The 21,953-nt window shown below is 42.5% G+C and overlaps 1 protein-coding gene across 3 annotated transcripts; it reads left to right on the forward strand.

Annotated features, from left to right (window-relative positions):
• Positions 1 to 4,403: 4,403 nt before the first annotated feature.
• Positions 4,404 to 21,271, forward strand: si:zfos-943e10.1 (GRAM domain-containing protein 2B). 3 transcript variants are annotated; one of them, XM_041935536.1, is made up of 13 exons: positions 4,404 to 4,574; positions 14,263 to 14,439; positions 15,524 to 15,587; positions 15,747 to 15,819; positions 15,909 to 16,012; positions 16,205 to 16,303; positions 16,502 to 16,573; positions 16,823 to 16,891; positions 17,057 to 17,153; positions 17,379 to 17,468; positions 17,878 to 17,977; positions 18,476 to 18,583; positions 19,009 to 21,271. In XM_041935536.1, the coding sequence occupies exons 1-13, from the start codon at positions 4,483 to 4,485 to the stop codon at positions 19,025 to 19,027; spliced, it is 1,164 nt and encodes a 387-aa protein (XP_041791470.1). In that variant the 5' UTR covers positions 4,404 to 4,482; the 3' UTR covers positions 19,028 to 21,271. The 3 variants fall into 3 exon arrangements, with proteins under 3 accessions (XP_041791470.1, XP_041791471.1, XP_041791472.1); XM_041935537.1 differs by lacking the exon at positions 4,404 to 4,574 and adding an exon at positions 13,367 to 13,511; XM_041935538.1 differs by lacking the exon at positions 4,404 to 4,574 and adding an exon at positions 13,375 to 13,511 and having other exon boundaries at positions 14,266 to 14,439.
• Positions 21,272 to 21,953: the final 682 nt, after the last annotated feature.

The following is a 21,953-nucleotide window of genomic DNA, read 5'->3' on the forward strand; positions in this document are numbered from 1 at the left end:
CTAAAACAGGTCTGAGATTTTTGAGGTTTGAGATGCTCAAATAGTTGACAGATTTTGCTGTTTGTCACATTGCCAGCGTGTGCTGCCATAACACAATGCTTTATTGTTGGTAATGCATGTTTGCAACTGTTAATTTCTCTTATATGTTTGTGACATTTTATTTCTGACATGTATAGCTTTGATTAGAAATGCCACATATTGGACTTATTGGATATGTATGCCATGCTTATGTATAATATTAAGCCAAAAGGTTACATTCCATCTTTGTAGAGTAGGGGTACCGCCTGTGATAAATACTTTGTCATCCTGCTTCATAAGCATTCCTATACACCTGTGCTGCAACGTGCACGGCTGCAGCTGTTTGTGCGTCATAGCCCCTTTTTTCCAGGCCAAGGTATTGCTAGCCACCCAAGGTCACTCCTGCAGTTGATAATAAGGATCTCACTGGCAAAACACTCCTTTTGCAACAGATAAAAGGCAGTTGTCTAAGCAAACGACATCTCACTTCCTCTTCTTGCAGAGACACACAGTACATGATAACCTCTATTTATTTATTTATTTCTTCAAGGAAACAGATGTCTGACTTAGGCAACATCTGAGATAACACACTGCCTGAACAGGAGAGGACCTTTATTTAATGTTGTTAATTTCCAAAGTGGCTGCTGCCCACTTTGGAAAGAACATCAGCCCACCGGGATCTTAACGAGAGGGTCATCATTGTTCACTGGTGCATAAAGGAACAAAAGCTGATTCAGCTCATAGTCGTCTCTAGAAGTGTGAAAGCCCTATTCTGCATTTCCTGGAATATTTGAAGTTTAATTTGCTTATATTCCTACACCAATACTTGTCTAAAGGCACACCTTTCTTCTTATGTCATTTGCAGCCACTGATTCAGCACAGATTAAAGGCAAAGGCTTTGCTTGCACATTTTGCAGATAATGCAAAGACGGCGTCTAATCTTTAGGGATCAATGCACATAAAACTGAACCTTTATGTGAACAGCTCAGCAACTTCACATGCAAACAGTAATGAAACGTGCAAGATCCATAACAGCAACAGTCTGCCAAACTTCCTGACTCTTGGGTGATTATGTATGATAGAGAAGTACAAAAGAAAGTACGAAGAGTCAGTAAATGAAAGCTGACAGTGTTTGCAAAAGCATATTATAGCCAGGCCCTTCTCATGTGACTCTCAGCTCATTGGCTCTGAACAGATGGTGTGTTTTGGTTTTGTTTTTTTTTTTTTTTTACTCAATAATGTTGAAGTCATTCACAAATATTGACTAGATCAAGAGGGAGTAATCCAGGCTCCATAACTCAGACTGTTAATATTAGCTACATGTGAGGTCTGAAAGGACTAAAAGCGTCTACTGTAATGAATAAACACGTTTATTTCATTCTGTCTTCTGATTTGTTCTTACATTACAGTTTTCGCTCAGCAGTGATGGTGTACCATGCTGAATGTGAATTTCATGTCAATTTCACGTCTCTCTAACACACAGTGCCTCTCTACAAGACAGGGCCTCAAGGTCACAATAATGTGCATGGTTTATATTCCCAAAGAAATCCGAGAATAATCAAACTACTTCAAAGCAGGTGACACACCATGAAGCTGAGGCTTTTGTGAGCGATCCTTGCGTAGTTCCCCACATTACCCAATTATTAATCCGGCAGTCACACTGATGAATCAACACAGAAAAGCCTGTTGTTGCCTACGCTGCATCAGCACCCCCTCATTGCATCACATACTTCCTTATGAGGCGCAATTTCCTCCTCTCTATCTGCTTTGTTTCCTGGCAAAGGATACAGAAGGGAGGACTGGGGGCTGGCTGGTGTAGGCCAGATTGTGTGAGGGTGGTGTGTTTGCTGTGTCATGTGGCAGTACACTGCCTCTTCTGTTCCTGGTGGCGTGGCGGCGCCCGAGCTGTCTGGTCATAAAAGGAGGCTCTAAATACTCCAATTTGTGCGTTGCTGCTACGTGATAATGGCTGATTTTCTCTTTTTTTTATGTGTTCAAGGTCTCTACCAATAGAGTGGTGAAATACTCTTGAGAGAGCTGTGTCGTACTCAGAGAGAACTGTGTGTTAATGGTAACTCACCGATTTGTCATGTCATGTATCAGTGACATTAAGAGAAATTCTGGGGAAATCAATATAATTGTAATTAATACTAGACAATTCCGGCGCCACGGAAATTTTGACAGTGGCACGAGGGGGCTGCTGGTCTTATTAACGGAATCAATAAACATGAATGAATTTAATGGAAATGAACCATCTCTACTCTCATCCAAAGTTTCCTTTTACTAACAGAGCTAACGGTGCTAACGCTAATGGTGCTAACAGAGCTAACGGAGCTAACACTAATGGAGCTAACAGCTAACGGCGCTAATAGAGCTAACGGCATTGTGCCTGTCTATGTATATGAAGCTGTCTGCGTGTATTTAACTGTATTTGTGTGTGTCTGTGTCTGTGTGTATGTATCTGTCGTTGTGTGTGACTGCGTATGTGTGTGTCTGCTTGAACTACACATTTATCAAATTGTCCCAAGTATTTTGAACAAGCAGCCCAACCAGTTCCTACATGGAGATGTGTCTGAATATGTATGTGTGTGCGTGTGTAAATTCTGCCCCACCTGCTGATAATTACCTCTCTATCTCTCCCACTTTTTACCTGTTCCTGAACAGCTACTTTTTCGCTGTCGGTTTCTTACGAACAACTTGTGATTGTGACAAAACTGTAGCTGCTATCAAAAAAACGATTACACTGTGAGATGCGGACAAGTCTGGGCCAGATGTACGTGTGTTTTATGTCCAGATATTCTTTAGAAAAATGACTAAATGGTCGATCTAAAAAGACACACTCCAGCAGGCTGTGACTCAAAAAACAGGAGATTGTATGTGTTTAAATGGAGCAGCAGAGCAGGGCAGCTGGTGCAAGATCCCTCTTTATTTAAATTTGGTGGAGGCTAAACTCGCTTCTATAGCTCTTTGAGCTATAGAGGCGAGTGCCTCGTGCCACTAATAACTGACTAAAATAGTCGCTCTCAGTAAGAATGTCATTCCTGAAGTATCACTGTTAAAATGCACAAGTATTTGAAGAGCAGACATTGTAGGAACTGTGAGCAGCAGCTTTTTTTACATGATATCTATGCATTTTTGAGTTAAGCTGTTTGTCATGTAAGGGTGTAAAATGTTTTCAGCCAATACAGAAACTTGTAAACAGCCATAAAAATGACCAAAACAAGACATCTTTCTCCAAGCAATGCCATGATCTATGTTATGTATCTTTGCATTTTATACACATGGAGGTCAAGGCCCAAGGTCAGCAACACAAGACCCTCGCACTACTTGCTCAAGGACACTTCAATTTACACTCTTTTTTCCCAAACACGTATAGATAGTTACAAGTAACACACAGTCATCCCGCGTGACTACAGTGTGACCTGTGACAATTTAAACTTAGGCTTTACTGCTCTGCTGATTGTATGGATGTGACTGACATTTGTCGCTGCAGTTGTTGCCTTCTTCTCTGGCGAGGTGGGAGGTATTGGCCCTTCATTAGCAACATGCACAATGCTGGGTTACAATGAAGTGTGTCATGCTGTGACATTAGAATAAAAGCCACCAACTGAGCAGTTCACCAGTCCTCTGAGTCACTGGCTTCCACCTTCCTTCATATGAAAAGAATAAATGCTCATAGGCTACCTGGCTCATTATGACTCATTGGACTTAAGCAATTTCACTTTTTAACTTACACCCTATTTTTTGGCAATTACTTTTGCCACCAAGCCAATATACTCAGTACTTGTTCTGCAACTGCTCTTAAAGGAGTATTATATGTATATATTTATTGTGGTTTAAAAATAAAATAAATATTTATCTATCAAAGGTACAAGATAATGTGTACTATTTGTTGGTATAACATTACATTTAGGGTACAGGTTTATCCATCCAATAAAATGTAGCTCTGTGTTTGTGGCTCTAAAGCAGAATGTAAACAGTACCAGCTACAGCCCCACCCTGCTGTACCAGAACAGTCATTTTCTCTGTGATATTAAGTAAACTGTGTGGCACATGAAACATTGTTGTTAAACGACAAGGTGTATTCTCCAAGTTGTGCACACGTGAAATACAAAACCCTGATGTTAATGGTTAATTAAAAGGACTACACTAGGACAATAGTAATGCAGGGCCTACTTTTCATAGGTCTCAAGAAAGGGAGGACCCGGATACCATATAAGGAAATGGGCGGTCGGTGGAAGCCAACTACCCAATTCTGATTGGAGACTCAGTCTGACATGACCGTTTTTTCCCAAGTCGTTGTCGACGCTGATTGGTCGGCTGACTTGGTCCGATTTAAGCTCATTATCTTAATCATCCGTCGATGAAGAGAGGAGGAAAAAAAGCTGAAGCCAAACAAGAACGGTGGAGTTTGGCGTGGAGCGTCGTTTCTACACGAACCGACGACCACTGGCTGCGGGAAGAATGCTTGAAAACAAGAGGGAGAGATTGAAAACCTTCCTCAGGAAGATCGACGAAAAGGCCATAGTCAGAATCAAGCACTTCATGAAAGAGAGGTGAGTGGAATGAATGATGCTAGCCGAACCGCTAACTTATCTGCCGGTGAGCAACATCAACAGGGTGGATGCTATCAGTTAGCGTCTATTTGATGGCAACAACCTGTCCGATAAGACTGTTTTATCTTATCTTTATGTGCTATTTAACACCGAACCAAGAGATTAGTATTTAGGAATTGATTTAACAGAGATATACCTAAGGGCAGAATACGTCTTTCTGCTAGTGGGTAGATGATGCTAGCATGCTAGCCATCCGCCTGGCTGAAGATGTGTTGGCATTTAAATTAACTAAAGATAACGTTACCGTGCTACAGTCAGTTACACTCAATGCTACTGAAATTATGCAGGAAAACACAGCCATTGTTGGGATCTGAATTTCAAAAAAACGCAGTCGACACTCGTGGACGTTGGCTGTTGTGAGCATCTTTGCTATATTATTGCATATTAGCACAGCCAGTACTGGAGAATCTACACTGAATTAGCATAACGTTACGTTGTTGGCTAAGCTAGTCATTGACTGAGCTATTGATGACTTAAGCAACTGACATCATTGACTTAACAGCATGCTTAAAGACTTGGATAACCCTGACTGAAGTGTTTTTCAGTAGTTAATTACTTGTAAGTAAAATGATGGCCATATATCTGCGAGATGTTATCTTGGAAAAATGTTCATGGGTTAGGATAGTCAAGCCTAGTTTAATTGCAAGCGTGTCTGTGAAATGTTTGCAGAGACATGGTGCAGGGGGGTTTCATGTAAGTCTTTTTTTCTCTCATCGAGCCATTTCCAAGAACACAATGATTGACCCACATTCGTTCCATAAAGTGTGGGGTTATGTGTGCGTTGTTTATGTCTGGTATCTATTCCAGGCAGCGTAAATAAACAGCATTACATATGGTAGAGTGCCATTAAGAAAAGCTAGTCCAGATCTGGTTGGTTCTTTAATCTGGCCTGTGCCTCCTGCTCGGAATCCATGACTTCATTCACTGGCCTATGTGGGTCAGATTGCCGTCACTTTTTGTCCTTCTATCATGATCAAGGATGATCCATCCTTGTTGAGATCCGGAGCAGACCAGCCAGCTAGAGGTGGATTTGTGCACGACCACATTCCCTCACTTGTTATGTTTCCCTCTTCCCCCCTCCAGGGAAACACACACACATACTTGTCACACATGGGACAGGCAAGTCTGTTTTCTCAGAAAAGCCTATTTTTAGCTCCCATGAGTTGACCACAGGTGGTACGTAGTGTTATATAAATGCTCAGTGTTTCTCACCGACAGTACTCTTCGTCCTCTGAGCTTTGCCTTTCTCTTACCTCCCCATAGATAGCCATTTGCTGGGCTACAAGGGCCCTCCCAATCAGACTTGGCCTTCTGCTTATCAGCATAGCTATGATGTGTCTGTTGTATGGTATGTGGGGTGATTATCTGTCTCCACAACACACAGACACACATGCAAGAGTGTTGTGACAATGTCAGGCCTCAAGGCTCGGACTATGTAAAGGCAGCATCCATCCATAGTCATTTCATCCCCTCTATCTTCTAGTCAGTTTCCTCAATACAGTTCATACACAGATCTTCTTTTTGAAGGTAAAAAAAGGCCTAAAGTGTTGTAGAGTAGCCAAGCAGTTGCAAATACACCACACGCCTTAACACAGGACACCTACTCCCTATGGTATTGTTAGTCGCTCTGCATACAGATTTGCAGTGCACACAGTGGCAAAAAATATGAATAGCCTTGTTTCAATAGGGAAGAACCTGGTATAGCTGCAGTGTGTGTTGAGATGGAGGAGCCTAGAATAGGCTGGGTGGGGCAGCTTTGTAGGCGTTCTGTTGGCTCCAGGAAGATGTTCCCAGGACGGAGCTTCCTTGGCAATGTGGGCCGTAAAGCCTTAGTAGGTCTAAATTATGAGATGTGATCCAGGCGTAGAGGAAAAGCCCAAGTTAGACGCTGAAAACCACATCTGCATGACTGTTTATCACTAAATGACAGGTTTTGTACTAACCAGCTGGTCACAGTTGAACTTAATGTGTTGCCTCTGTCAGGCCTGTGCTAATGACCACTCCTCTGCCCTTGTCACAGAGCCAAGAAAAAGGCTATATTCTTCTTCGTGGTATCACCTTTTGGCACTCACAGTAGTCTGGTGAATTCCACCTCAGGTGGTTGCCATAGGTCAGTCAAATTTCAGACACATGAGGCTGTATGCAAGCTTATCTAAAAGCATGAGTTAAAGCTTGTCAGTGTTCTGCTTGGCTTTGAATGCCAGGATAACATTTGATATAGTACCTTGCTGACAGAATGTCCTTTCATTGTTCATAAAAGACTGTTTTTTTTAAAGTATCCTGATTTCAAGATAATCCTAGTCCTTTGGAAAGTGGGAGCACTGCCTTGGCACCACTGTGTCAAGGTAAGCTGCTGTTTGAAGCCTGGAGCATCTGGGGGAGGGAGACAGCCTAGAAGAATAAAATGCAATCTACTCTTCTCTGAAAAAGTTTTACCCTCCAGAGTTTGTCTCCTCCACCACGCTACACTTTATTTCTGCCTTGCATTCAATGCATCAACCATTTTTTTCTCTTTTTTTTCACGTGAAGAATACCATGGCCTTTCTGTACTTTTCATGGTACAGTACAAACTTACTGTGTGTGCTCAAGGAGAGACATTTTGTATCCATAATTTATCCCGACCTGCGATATCTGAATAAATTTGGATTACTAATTAATTTAATTTACAAGTAAAGGATGTATGGACTCATGAGCAGGATGCACTCAGCAGGGAGTTGCTAATTTATCACCTGCTGTGGACTTTACACTTTGTCCTCCATGATACATGGATGAATTCTGCTGCTCTGTGTTATTATTGATAGTTAGAATTTTTGCGATGGATGGTATTTCAGCTGCAAACTGTGAGGGTTTTGGATGTGACTGTTAACCCAGACAACCTGCTGGTCTGAGTTCAGCAAAATTCCACTGTAGATTAAACGCAAGCCCTCCTTGTATACAGCAGAGTGGCCTACTTTTTCTTTTAATGATTATAAAGACAGATGGGATTTTTCCAGCCACCACCAAACCACGCCATCCCCCGTGCTCACATGCCTGATCACTGAAAGTGCTCTGAGTCACCTCGAAGAAAGACCCTCTCTGTGTCTGTGCTTAGCTAGCACAGAGGAAGTGGAGGGAGCTGCTGCGTGCACAAGGCCACATGACTTCCCACTCAAACACATGCACTCTTATTCTGTAATACATACACACAGACACACTCTCTGTTCCACTTGGCAAACAGACACACGTGCAGTTTTCCTGCAGACTTAGCCCTGGCAGGGGGCCACAGACTGCATGTTATTTTGCCATGTCCACTGGCACACTTCCCTGCCCTCTCTGACTGCTCTATTGATGCTTCCACACATACATGCAATTGGGGCAATTATTTGTTTGTTATTTGCTAGTTATTAATTAGTTGTCATTAGTTAGTTGTCATATAGGCCAAATTTATTTAAACCCCTCAGTGAAATTAGTTTTAATTGTGTTGGCACACTGTGCTACAGATGGATTATCACAGATTAGGGCTCTCAGACGCCGTGCTGTGCTGGTTGGTTTGCAAAAACATTAACATCGTAAATGTCCCATTTGGCTCAATAAAGCACAGCTGCAACAACCTCTTGTTTTGCTTTGAACTAAACCTGTTTTGATTGGATCATGGCAGATCAGCTGATCACATGACAGAAATTATCCATGGCTCCCCAGAAGATGGTGCTCTCACACAATCTTGGTCTGCAGCGTTTTACCTGATCTCAGAGATAAACACAGATATAAACCTTTTGTCAGTCACATGTGAACCCTGGACTGGACTGTTGTTACAGCAGCAATGGTGGCTATGGGAAAGCCTTGACTTAAGCCTCTATACAGAAGCAATGTTGTCTTAAGGGCACTGCTGCTGAAGGCTGGCTGACGTGTTGCTGACGTCTAAAGCAGAGTCCTGGAATCATCAGTCTCATCTCGGGACAGCAAATGAAAGCATCATAAGTCTATGCCCAGAGGGATATTTTTGCCGGATAGAATGTCCTGTGATTTGGAAATCAGCCCCCATTTAATATATAGCTTGCTGGTGATTTTTTTTTTTATTATTATTAAAGTATTAGAAAACAATTCTTTAAAATAAAGTTTATAGGGCAACAAAATATACCATCAAGCTGTCAGTAACAAGTTTTGCCTGTTAATGCTCAAGTGCTGAAGGTAGTTGTTGAATTTGACGGTTGGAAGAATTTTATTTAGCATCTGTTGTGCATATGCACCTTCTCACAAGGATTGCACAAGTCTTATCTGTAGATTAAACAGAGCTACAAGCGCAAGGTAGATTTGCCAGTGCAAAGTCTCTCACACACACATGCAGGATATGTTGAATTTATTATGTAAGGTGAATGAATAATCATCTTTTGTCCATTTGTCAGCATCAAGATTCAAAAATAAGCACCTCTCAGCCACCCTGTTCCTGCTTAGGTTTCCTCCTGAGATCTCCTGCTGTCTTGGTATCCGCATTATGCATTAGTTAAGTTGCTTGATTCAGATTATCATTGTGTAAGCTAAACGTTGTGGAATGTCTGTACTGTCGCTGAAGGGATACAGGAAGTGGCCTTATGCAATCAGGGGTAGCAGTGTTAAAGGATAGAACAGTGGCCCATTGCCCTGTTGAACCTTTGACATCAGTGGACAGTTTGTGTTGTTCGTACACAAGATGAATGTGTAGCCTATTGGTGAGCAAACACGAGGTTCGCTTCAAGGCTCAAGAGCTCAGAGGCCAAATGGCTTGTAGAAGGGACCGAACCTGTGCCATTCCAATGATGGCAAGATCTATTTATAAAGCAGCTGTCTGTCGGCGTCCATCCTGCAGCTCGCAGGCAAGAGGTTTACAGTGAAAACATGGCAGGCGGTGGTTAGACAGGAGAGGTAAGAAGTGATATGGGGGGGCTAAATTAGGCCTGTCACGAGTTTATCTGTGTGACTTTCCTGGGCGGTATGTCATCGGTATAGAAATAGACTGGTGATGGACAGCCGCTCTCTGTTGAGGTTTGTGAATGTAACAAGAGTTTGCTTCATTTACAGGACGCTACATCTTTTTATTTTGTTAATTATATTGAGCTCTTCTCCATGTTTCCCTCCCGTCAAACACAAATATCCTCATGTGTGATGACCCCATTTACACCACCCACAAAGAGTATGAGCCAACCATTGTCATGCATCAGTGCACTGGCCGCTTTTAAAGCCATCACCTTGTTGTTATTGAGAATAGGCTATTGAATGTTGTTGTTAGGACCTCTTAACTGAGAACAGCCTGGCAATGTTTCTCTCACCCCCAAATTTCCCCCATTTCCCCCATGCTGTTATAGCAGTTTCCACGACAACACAAGCTGAGACTGTTTCAGAAGGGACAAAGCTTGGGAGGGCTTTTCAGGCTTAAACCCCGGCCGCTCTTTTTTTGTTCCTCTTTTCACCCTTCTCTTTGTCGTCCTCTTTCCCGCTGTGTGTTTCTCGCGGTGCCTTCATGTTAAGCTCTTCGGTGGTTTAAAACACTGCAGTAAAACCGACCTTTACACCCTTTTGATTTGACTGTCAATGCTCAGGGTCTAAGTGCAAAAGGTACTGTGCAACTGCTGTACTCCCTCATTTCATTTGGCTGTCTCAACCAGTGGTGGCAACAGGTATTTAGAAACCGTGGACTGCGTGGAGGGAAAACTCTGGTCATGGAGAGAGGGAAAGGCTCGTTGAACCAGGGTGTTGTGACTGATTCCCAATGTTCTAAGGATGTGGTGAGGTAAGGCGAATAAGTGTATCCAGTTTCCAAATGTAGCCTAAAGTTTCCCTTAGAATAAACTCCTTGAACATTGAAATGGCTTGGACAAATGGGAGACTTCAGGTTAGATATTATCTGTGTTTGTGGAACATATTTTCCTTTTTTTTTTTTTTTTTGTCTAAGTGACTAATAGGTACAGTAATTTTTGACACTGCTCCAGCATTGAGTGAGATCACTTCAGCTGGTGGCCACGAAACAGAACTGCAATGCAATCCCTCCCTGTGTTTGCACACTGTCAATGTACGGCATGTGACAGGCTCTGATTGTTGTTCTAAGTGCCTGACAGCATTATGGAAAGGATCCCCACAGAGATGGACCTTTTTGTTTAACCAGAGTAACCGTTTTGTAGCTCTCGCCAAAGCCTCCAGACTCCATTTACAGAAACAGCAATTTTATCATAAAACACACTTCGTTCAAACGTGACACGAACAAATAAAACTCATCAAAACCATTTTTGTTCCGCTTTCCATCACTGGTTTGGTCGAAATAAACCCTCAGTTCACCAAGTTAGATGTGAAAGTGTGAGAGAGGCAGCGGTGAAACCAGCATGTAGAGCCAGAATATTTTTACATTCAACTCTGGAATTATTTTTACCAGACATGACCGGAGAGATTTCAATATGTCTGACAGATTTCCCCAGTGGAAAAACAGTTATTACCCTGTTTAAATTTAAGGCTACATGGACAGAGTATTGAGTTGGTGAGACTTTTCAGCCATACTTTTATGTGGTCATCAGTCTCTTTTCTGTGCTTTTGAATACAGTTTTCTTCAGATCAATAGTCCATTTTCCTGAAAATGTTCAACTGATTTTTTTGTCCCCTGGAAAAGGCGCTATCATAGTAGTGATCACTTATCTGAGCTAGTTAACACTGAGACTTGCTGATGAAGTGATTTGTCCGGTGTCCTAAGAACAAACTCTGATAAAGTAATGGATCAAACTGTAACACAGTTTGGCTCTGTTACAGAGCATGTCATCATATCACATGTGCTGTAGATTATTGCTGCTGAGACAAATTGTACTGTGGAGCGGGTGCAGATAAATATGCCTCTAAAGCCTTGTGCATGTCTGTTTTAATCCGCTGCTGTAGAGAATTTGATTTGCCCATGCTTGGTTTGAAATCAGCCGTGCTGGTGCCGACATTGATTTTTGTCAGGTGGTACGACATTATGTTTCAACAACGAAGTAGGTCAGAGGTCAAGGCCTCCGTTTGACAATTGACTCATGACTCATTTCACACATACAAAGTGGTGATGAAGAAACTTTTATGCAGTCCATAGTTCAATTTTTAATGAGTCCCCCCTATTCACCTTTATGGCTTTGGCCTTGAGCACTTTTATAGGTTATCAGGCAGACTCATTTTCCTCCACTGAGACAGACAAGGCAATAAACATTATAAACATTAGAAGTGACCACCAGACTGTGTGTGTACTGACATCGCTGCAGAGATGAGATGTTAATAAAGGTACAGATAATTGTAGTCTGTGTTCTCTATCCAGATTAATACAGGGACTTTTCTCTACAGCGTCTGTGGGGAAAATAGCAGCCTTTATTTTGACGCTTCAATTGTTTACTGAGTGCTTTGGGTTTTTTTTTTTAATACAGAGCACATCTTAGTGAAACAACTGAGTGCTGGTGGTTTCCTAAGTGTTACAGGAAGCGGTGACAACATAACCATGTTAATGTTTATGGTTAATGCCGAGGAAAGAGAGGAAGTCGTTGAGAAATTCAAATAGTCGATAGCCTTTGAATGCTGCCTATATTGTCCTGCCACTTTGACCCCACGCCTAGTGGAAATGGGTCAGGTGAGCATATTTGAACACAGACGAAGACCTGGTCCACAGTTCAGCGCTGGGAATTATTGTCCCAGTGCGTTACCTTTGACTAAACACCAGCCACAGTAGCTTGCTCCCCCGAAGTGAACCAGCTGCTTTGGATATATATATTTTAGACTGTAGGACATCTCAAAATGAAAAAAGCTCTCTTTGCATTGACGAGGTTAAAGTGGTTGCTGCTCACCATTTGATAGCCGAGACTAATAACAGGGCAGGTATCCAGCTGATGCTGCAGCTGATGTTTTTCTTTTCCTCTCTGACCTTTACCCCAATTACTCAGACGGAGAGGTAGAGAAATTGCTCTGAGACAGGGTTTACCGGCGCGGTAAAAGAGCGTTGCACAAACTCCATGAATCCAGGCAAAATTATAATTAAAGTAATATTTGTTTTGCAATCATGCTGTTGATTGTTGAGAGTCTCTGTTGCTTTGTCTCAAATGCTTCGTCTTTTAACAAAGTTTTTAAACGTCTTCCTTAAACTCACGAAGTCAGTTGAGGTTGTGTTGTATGGTATGATTGCCTGAGGGGAGGCATGGGTAATGCACCACTCCTAGTTTGGGCCAGATGGGCCGGTCTGAGCACCTCACAAGCATTTCACTTTCTCACTCACCCACAGAGCTGTTTTTTTGTGTTTTGTTTTTGTTTTTTGTGTTTTTTTTTAAAAGGCTCTGATCCTGTGCTTGTCCCACCAGAACAAATCCCAACAAGACAGGATTTTGATATTGGATGATGTCTGCCAGTGGAAGATTTTATGGGAAGGGCTGTGCTTTCTTAAACATGCCAGTGCCTGTGCTGTGCTCCATTGACTCTTTGCATGTTTGTGTGTGTGTGTGTGTGTGTGTGTGTGTGTGTGTGTGTGTGTGTGAGAGAGAGAGATATGCTTGTTTGGCTCTGGGGGAGTGGTTGAGTTTGACGTCACCTTCTACGGAGTGTCACACCATTCTTAACACAAAGTGGCTTCCTCTTACTAGCACATTCATACTGCAACGCAGCACCAGTTTTGTTTTTTCTGGCAGGATGTGGCGAAGAACCCTGACTTAACTGGGACAACAACTCTTGGACTGTAAAAATCTTTTTTCGGGCATTTTACCACCTTAGTGTTTTTTTTTTTTCTAACTTCTGAGCTTTAATGGTGTGAGGCCAGTGAGTATAGCTTACAGATAATAGAAAGTTTTGAGGGTTTTTTTCCCTACAAGAAAAGGAAATGCCTACAGTCAGTAGGTATATGAGTTTTCGAACATCAAAGCGATTCAAGTTTACCAGGTAAGGTGGTCCTTGTTGTTGTTGTTTGTCTTTAGTAGATTCATTGAGCTCAAGTTGAAGACGGAGACTTCAGCTTGAGCCAACATATTTGTCCTGTATCATCTTTCAGTGAATTTGTGGCTCGTTGGTTCCTGGTCAAGGACCGGCGGTGGCTGATGTTTATTTTTTCTGGACAGTTTGTTTTTTGCAGTTTATTGAAGTGGCATATTTGGCAGAAGGATGTCAGGTTTAGAGCATCAGTCTGTGTTGATCAGCTTGTAAAGCAGCCAGAGTGCTGACGTATAGCATGGACATATGTCAATAAAACTTGCTGGAAAAGGCTTACCTTTCCCAGCACATCGTAAAGATAAGCCCATTCTCTTCCAGATATCAGTCAGGTCATCACATAGCCTTTAACCGGAATAGAAGTGGACAGACTGAGTTAAGAACTTTGGTGATAACTCACCAAATCCCAAACCCATGTGCGGTTAGCATGCAGAGTATTTAACTCTGCTGTTCTTTGGTGCTAGGTCATGACACTCCACACATCACAGGTTGTGGCATGTGTCAGTCTCTAACTGTGTTCCACAGAGGTGCAGAGTTTTATCAGTGAGTGTTTCAGTTGTGACATTTTGTGCTTCCCATTGTGGTGAAATTGCAAATGATCATGTTGTGCTGTAACTTGTAAGAGAAATTTCACATGGCCATTGTATGTGTACATGAACATATTATACATGTTCCTCAATCCATTTTTTTTTTTGTCCTTATCCAGCAGCTACCCAGTAGAGAGCAGTGGTGGTGGGCTGCCAGCTAAAGTGAAGAAAAGCAGGAGCAGCTTAAGCAATGGCAGCATCAAGAAGGCCGAGGCGAGGAAAGCCTTGAGCTTGGAGGCGGCTCAGCTCGAGATCCAGCAGCAGCACAAAACCCTCACCAGACAAGTAGCCATCAGGTAGGACCGATGGGGAAAGGGTGGGAATTATACAAAATGCCGTAAGATGTCTATTGCAACCCTTAAAAGGCCTAAATGCTGTTAAATATAATTGTTTACATGCACAAACAGAGGTTTTAAAATTTGTGCTGATTCATGATGAGCCACCTTTATGTAAAACACAGATCTATATCCTGATAGGCCAAGAGGTGATCTTACTTTCACAGTTATTTCCGTCTTTAAGACAGTTTAAAAATCTGAAAACTGAAATGTAAGTGGTGAAACTCGCAGACTGTTACTCTTGTTAGGTGCGGGGGAAAATCTCATTTCTCAGTCTTGAGATGCATAAAATCGAGCATCTATCACAAGACCGGAGCTAATGCTCACATGACACATGACTGCACAGCCGGTGGACACCGACTGCTGTCACATGATTCAAATGTGTGAGGTAGATTTGTGGTATTTGCTCGTGTGAAGAACATTCTTCATCCCTACTGCTGCCTACGTGACAGCATGACTACCCTGCCCCTTTCAACATCTATCGTTTTGGATTGAGGAACATCAATGCTAACAAAAATTCAGTTAAGGAAAAGGCCTGTTAATAAGGAGATAGCATTTTAGAGTGGGCTTCTGGGCTTCCACTGCCACCCTGCCTCTGGGACCATTCTGTTCCTTGGAAGTGGAGTGATTTTCATCGTCAAATGTTCATCCTCTGCCAAAAATACTGAGGTGTAGGCAGTTGTTTGAGTGCATGAACACAGTGGCTTAATAGAGGATATGCATGTGACATCACCATGCGGAACCCACCAATGTCATTCCGCTCTGATAGCATCTGCTGTCAGTGTATTCACACACAGAAAAGTAGAATGCTGAACCAGCTGCTCACATATATTCAGAAAAAAACAGGTTTATAAGCTGAGAAGAAGCACATGGATCACTGACTGATCCTATTTCGCAACTGTAGCGGGTTACTTTGGCAAGTCAGAATGGATTAGAGCGAGTTGTGATGAAAGCGCGCAGTCGAGTCACGTCTCTGTATCTTCTCACATTAACTCCAACCTGCTGACTTGCTTTAAACTGACAGCTGCGCTCCTGGTCCCCGCAGGTCGCAGACGTTCGATGTCGAGAACAGAGGCTTTGACAGGACCGAGAGCACTGGCACACGAAGTGTAAGTCCTGATGCAGATATTTGTGATACTTTGAGTGCACTATAATAATGTTGTTCTGCTAATGGGCGTGTGGCCTCAGACCAGACCAGCGTATTTGCTCTTGACAGCCCATTGTCTGCTCATCACTTCATTGTTTTTCTTTGAATCTTCTCTCTTTAGAGTTTCATGAAGCACAACAAGACATTCCACCAGTTGTTTCCAGACATTCCTAAGAGTGAAGACTTGATACATGGTGGGTAAACAAAACTGAAAGAGGGAATGAACGACTTAACGAATGAACCGCATAAAACTAAAAGTGTCTGTGCTCCGCTCCTCTCCCAGCATACATCTGTGCCCTGCAGAAGGAAGTGCCCTACCATGGTCGGCTGTACGTCACTGACACCCATGCCTGTTTCTACTCCTCAGTTCTGCTTAAGGACACTAGGGTAGGCTGCAGCTCTGCCCTGTCTAATCTTCACTTATTACACTGTTATCATGTCCTTTATTTAATCTAATCTAAAAGGATGCTCATGCAATATGTCACTTTTAATCTCTCTCTTTGTGTGTTTCACCATATTGTTCCCAAGAAAAGTAATCCGAAGATGATTTTTCCTGATGTTTTCTGTGTCCATTCGCAGGTAGTAATTCCAGTTTCCTCCATCCACATTGTGAAGAAGCAGAACACGGCTTTACTGGTTCCCAACGCCTTGTCAATCCGCACCTCAGAGGGAGACAAGGTCAGTTTTTCACCTCCAGCCCCACACGCCATCTCAATAAAGACGATAAACCGGAGTCTATTAAATTACTCAGTGTTGCTCAACCACATGGAACTCTGATATAGATGTAATCTAATCAATGACTGAGTCAACTGTGTGGTTCAAGTTTGCCAGCAGGGCAGATGGTTAATATTCTTTTAATTCCCTCTCGTTGTTTAGTACCTGTTTGTGTCGCTGCGCAACAGAGAGTCCTGTTTTCAGCTGCTGCGTTCAGTATGTCCTCAGATAGAGGTGAGTTCCTCATGTCAGTTAACAAGTTCTGTCATGCTAAATGTAATTCATATTATTGGGAAAACAGTACATCACACTGATGCTTTTGAATACGTTGTAATCAGGTCGTAAAACGCTGATGACATGTACTGACTCTGAGCCTGCACACTCTCAGATCCAACTTCAGAAGTAATTGCCTGATAAGACTGTCGAAATGAAAGTTTCTTTTAACACGTAGAACCTAAACTTTTGTGTGTGTGTGTGTTACAGGATGGCAGCACAAACAGCAGCCCCATCTTCTCCTCAGCTGAGAACAGCTTCGACAAGAGCAAACTTGTTGTAAGAGACATTTTCTCACTATTGCAAAATCTAAAATTTCTCACATTATTATCTTTACTTTTTTTTTTTCAAAGAGCCTGCTTTCCCTGCTTTCGAATATTCAAGGATTTTTATTATACGACAGACCGGTTTGTGATGGTGTTCCTTGCTCCCTTCTCTCGACAGAACACCAGCCAGTCCAGTCTGGACGACAGCTTGGACCAATTCGACGGCTCTGAGTCACAGACTTTGCAAGACCAGCGTCTGCACAGACCACACAGAGGTGAGAGCCAACACCCGTTGTTTTAATCCTTTTCTGTTTACATGCTGAACAGCAAACCTGGTCAATACAACAAATGTTTCCTGTACCTAGAATCATCATGACAGAGAAATTTAAACAATATCTCCTTGTGCTGTAGTGTTGGTCCAGCCAGTTGACGTGCAGAGTCCAAGGATTAGTAGCAAGCTAACATGGATTTCTTTTTCCCCACCCCTCTCTCTCCTTCAGAGGCAGTGCCTAATGGGAATGGCTCAGCTTTCAGGAGCCTACACCTGCAGCAGAGCGATAGCTCGTCCTCAGAGGAGCTGTCAGTATCCGGTAAGACAAAGATTAGTTACCAGCCAAGTCCTGGAAAAATCATGACCCTGGTTTGCTAGTTTATTTATCACAGTGGCTGGTAGAGTAGACGACTGACCATCACTTTAGGCACTTAAGGGGCACAAAAAAGGGCTTGTGTTTGATCCCCAGAGAGACAGATGCTAACAAGTGTAAGTTTAGCAAGCAGTTAGTTGGAAGATGTCAATGTTTGAAAGGGTGCATAGTTCCAGAGAAACCCATCATTTCCTTTTTAATCAGAATGATATTGAGATGAGGTTCATCTTACTCTCCGCAAACCATCGACAAAATCTGAAAATTGTGCAGAAGTAAAGATTAACTAAAGGTACAGCGCAGCAACAAGAGCTCTTCATGAGATATTCTGTGTTTACATTTCCTCTTCCGGGGTCAGGTGGATCGTGGGTTTGGAATGTGACGGAAACGGCCAAGTCCCTGCTGGTTCAGAGAGAGCCCAGCACCCTCAACACTCTACTCTTCATTTACTTGATTTTGTGAGTAGCATTTCTTTATAGATATGTTCTGTCTATTCCTCGCTTCCTTTTAATCCATCGCCCTGTCCTCCTCTTCGCTGATCCAAAGTCACACTTCTTAAAGGAAAGGTTGAGGAATCTCAGAAACCTGTTCTGGTAGTGTCAAACTTCTTGTAGGATGTCACAATCGAGAGTCCAAGCTTGCCAGCTTTTTATGGGCTTTCGCAAACCAGTTTGTGGTTGCTAACATAAGACATGCACAGCATTCAGTTAAACAATACTTTAACCCATTCATTAAGCCGGATGCATTTTTCTTTTCTACTTCGAGTGTTGTAATCTGTGATGCAGTTTATTGAAATGCAATATGACATGCAGACCTTATGAGGCCTGCTGAAAGACTGATAGAAATCTAGGTGTTAATCAAGTCGTCGCTGGTTCTTCATGTACCAGTAACAGTTATCATAGTGAATAAATAGGCAGTGAATGTGACTTGTCTTATATATTTTTTGTCTGTTACAGGGTCGTGCTGCTGCTGCTGTCTTCCGGGTACATCGGTTTACGTATCGTGGCCCTGGAGGAACAGCTGACATCCCTTGGGGCATTGCCTGAGTTCACCTTACAGAGCGGGTAAGAAGTCTTTCTCTTTCGATTTGAGTCTTTCATTCTCCGTGGCGGTTTTTTTCTGAATGTAAACCGACATGAACACACCTTTCTGGATGGTTGCCCAAAAAAAGCAACTACACTGTGCCATTAAAGTCAAATTCAGTAAAGTCTTTGAGGCTACCTTGTGCTTGTGTTTTTGTTTTTTAGTATAGCTGTATAGGTATAGTTATATCTACATTGTTATTCTCTTTTATCTGGGGTTTTCTCTGTTGTATTACTCTGCTTTGTTCTCTTATAAGGAAAAAAAGGAGAAATTAATTCCTGTAATAGGTGTGACCTCACTTCCAAGTAGCTATCATGGAAATAGAAAACAATAGTTGTGTGCTGTTGGGGTGGATTTAATTGGTCGTGATAAGCCGCTCTGAACTGGTTCCCTCTTGTCTTTTCAGGTACCACCAAGACACATAACACTGGGTGACTGAAGGAGAGATCGGTTGACTCATGACTGGAGGAGTATTTCGGCCTCTTCCGGCAGAACACGGCGGGAGAAGTTTCATGCGCGCCGACCGTGCTCCCAACATGGCCTCCGCTGTTGGCTGGAGGAAAAATGGCCAACCTGTGCAATTTCAGAGACAACTCGTAAACTTGAAGGGCTATACCTCCTCTTAGTGCAGTAGACAAACGGACATGCCACGACTTAGTCACGTAGAGCCGAGCCAAAATGCATCCGCACGCTGCCTGGCTGCAGCGTGCCTGTCGTTGAAACCAAAGTCAAACGGCTCTGACTCCTGTGTGCCACACTGGCCAAGCTGACGGGCACTTTCCCGTCGGCAGCTGATCCACATCTGTGAACTTGTGTTATCCATTGTCCTTCGTACGCATAGTCTTCTCCCCTGAGCATGCAGTCTGAACAGGGCTATACCGATCAGCATTAGCCTGCTGTAGTGCTTATTATTGCACCTCAACACCAGAGACGTAGTGCTATGCACAGCCAAAGATGCACACGGTGCACGTCTTTTGCATGAGTGCACAGAGATGACTTTTCCCCTCTTTACCCTCCCATCGCTCAGTGGTATGTGCAAATCTGTCTCTGTCCTTAAACTGAGCAACTGCCGGGTACTTCTCTTTGAATGGTTCTAATCGGCTGCTGGGTTGACATGATGATCGCTGAAATCTCAAAATCAGATCAGCCCCCGGAGGCTCGACGCTCTCCTGATGGTCTTATCCTTTCTCTCTTTCTCCATCCAGCAATGATTGCAGTATTACTTCCCTCGTCTTTGGCATGATTTAAATCAGTTTAATGATCGACGCTGAGAGGTTGTTTTCCCCTGCAGTCTCAGCTGGATGAAAGCATCATCAATGCACAAATATTTAGTACATTAGGACACGAGGAGGTTGCCTCAGATATGTTTCCGTGTACTTTTCTATGACTTTGGTCTTGGAGAGTAGGTTTAAAAACTGGTCCAGATGTCTGTCGATGTACTGTCCGCCACGACACATTGTGTTTAAAGTACAGACCTCTCTCTTTCACAGGCCTCTTGAGGAGCAAGTGGCTCTCTAGAATTTTCAGGTTATTTAAAGTAGCACCAATAATGTATTTCTAATGCTCACGCGCGTGTCTGCAATATCGACACTTGACTGATACTGTATGTGCGTTCTCGCTCTTGTCACCCAAAGAGGAGAATGTCAGGTCCAAGTTTTCAACAGCAGAACAAGTGGTCCCAAGAAGAAATTTCAATATGCAACAGATTATTATGCATGGCAAAAATGTAATTTATCTTTGTGTGCTGTTTTTAAATGGAGCTCGATGTTTGTGGGGAAGAAAACAACACAAAAAAAAAAAAGATGTTGAGGGGGGGAGGGGGGGTGAGGAAGTAGGCAACAGCTCAAGCGAGCGAGCGCACTTTAAAAAAAAAAATGTGTTGTGCCTGTCACAATCCAAGACACCGTGGTTTGGATTGAGAGGAAAAGATGGCTAAGATGGCGTTCTGTGGTATCTGACGGTGCTAAGACCTTTTTTTTTTTTTTTTTTAAAAGATTGTTTTCACTCAGGGGTGGTGGGCACTACCTGCCACGTGGTTTTAGGTCGTCATCTCTTCCTTTTTCATTTCAAAGTCTTGTGCTCGTGATGGGGTTCACATTCTGTACATCTTGGCTTTGGTGGTTTCTCAAATGTCCCTTTGAGAAAGAACACGATCTTTCATTGAGATTCATTTGACTTTACTAACTGATGTAATTGTGTTCAGCTTCTCTGAATTTTTCTTTTCCCCCTCGTATGACCCTTTTTAAACTAACCTAACAATGCATATCCACATCTCAATGACTGAACCATCACCCTTGTTGTGGAAGCTCTTCTTGACGAGGTGTAGCGAGTGGGTTGACTTCTGCTACGTCCTATCTCAAGGTGGTCACATGCTCAAGTTTAGCGAAGGTTTTTTGTCAACACACCATCCTGTCAGTTCTTATAATCCCTCAGCAGGGGGCGGCACACACATCCACTGTCCTTGAATGGACATGATGCAAGAATCTCAATGATGAGGGCAGTATTTGTGTGGTTTTGCACTATTCAAAGTGTTGTACATAATTTTGTATCAATTGTTAATGTCCTTAATTCTACCATGGTCCTATAAATATTTATTTGCATTCTGTGTAATTCAAAGTAGTCTCTGTGAGATGGCTTTGCTATTGTTCAAAATAAAACAAATGTTGCGAAGTAAATAATTTTTTTGTGTATTTGCTGTTACTGTTTCTACACAAGATTTTGAAAGTTTGGGAGTGGCACAGGCAAACTTACTGCAGTGAAAATATTTATGAAACCCTTTCACATTTGCATTACACAGAAATGTCAGTGAGGTAACACAGAAAGCAACTTCAAATCTTTATATTCAATGAAATAAGATTTAGAAATGCTGACAAAGAAAAAAAGTGAGTCCAGTGCAGCTCATTCATGGTTCTGACAGAAACCTGTTGGAGTTCTGAATGTCTCATCTAATGGGTTTATGGAGAATTAAAACTCAACTACAAGTCACGATAGTCTGGATCTAATCTAATCTGATCTTTCACCCCTGACTTACAACCAACACTTAGATGGTAATTTATATTCTATTGCCTCTGATGCTTTATTATTGTATTACGTCTGTAATAAGTCTGTTATCAAGGTCACGGGATATTTAAAAGAGCAAAAGTCAAAGGCAGCTGTAGATTCTTCTGTAATGCAAAAGGATTCTTCAGTTCTGAGCCAAAGACAGAACCTGCAGCAAGTCCAGCAGCCTTTGACTTAGCACTTCCAGATGTTGTATTATTACCCCTTTTCTCTTGCTTCTTTTTTATTGTAAAGGTACTTGAACTCTATCAATTACCTGGATTTCCCAGAGGGATCAAAAGTTTAACCTCA

This window comes from Chelmon rostratus, chromosome 4 (assembly GCF_017976325.1).
Source record: "Chelmon rostratus isolate fCheRos1 chromosome 4, fCheRos1.pri, whole genome shotgun sequence".
Taxonomy (NCBI): Eukaryota; Metazoa; Chordata; class Actinopteri; order Chaetodontiformes; family Chaetodontidae; genus Chelmon; species Chelmon rostratus.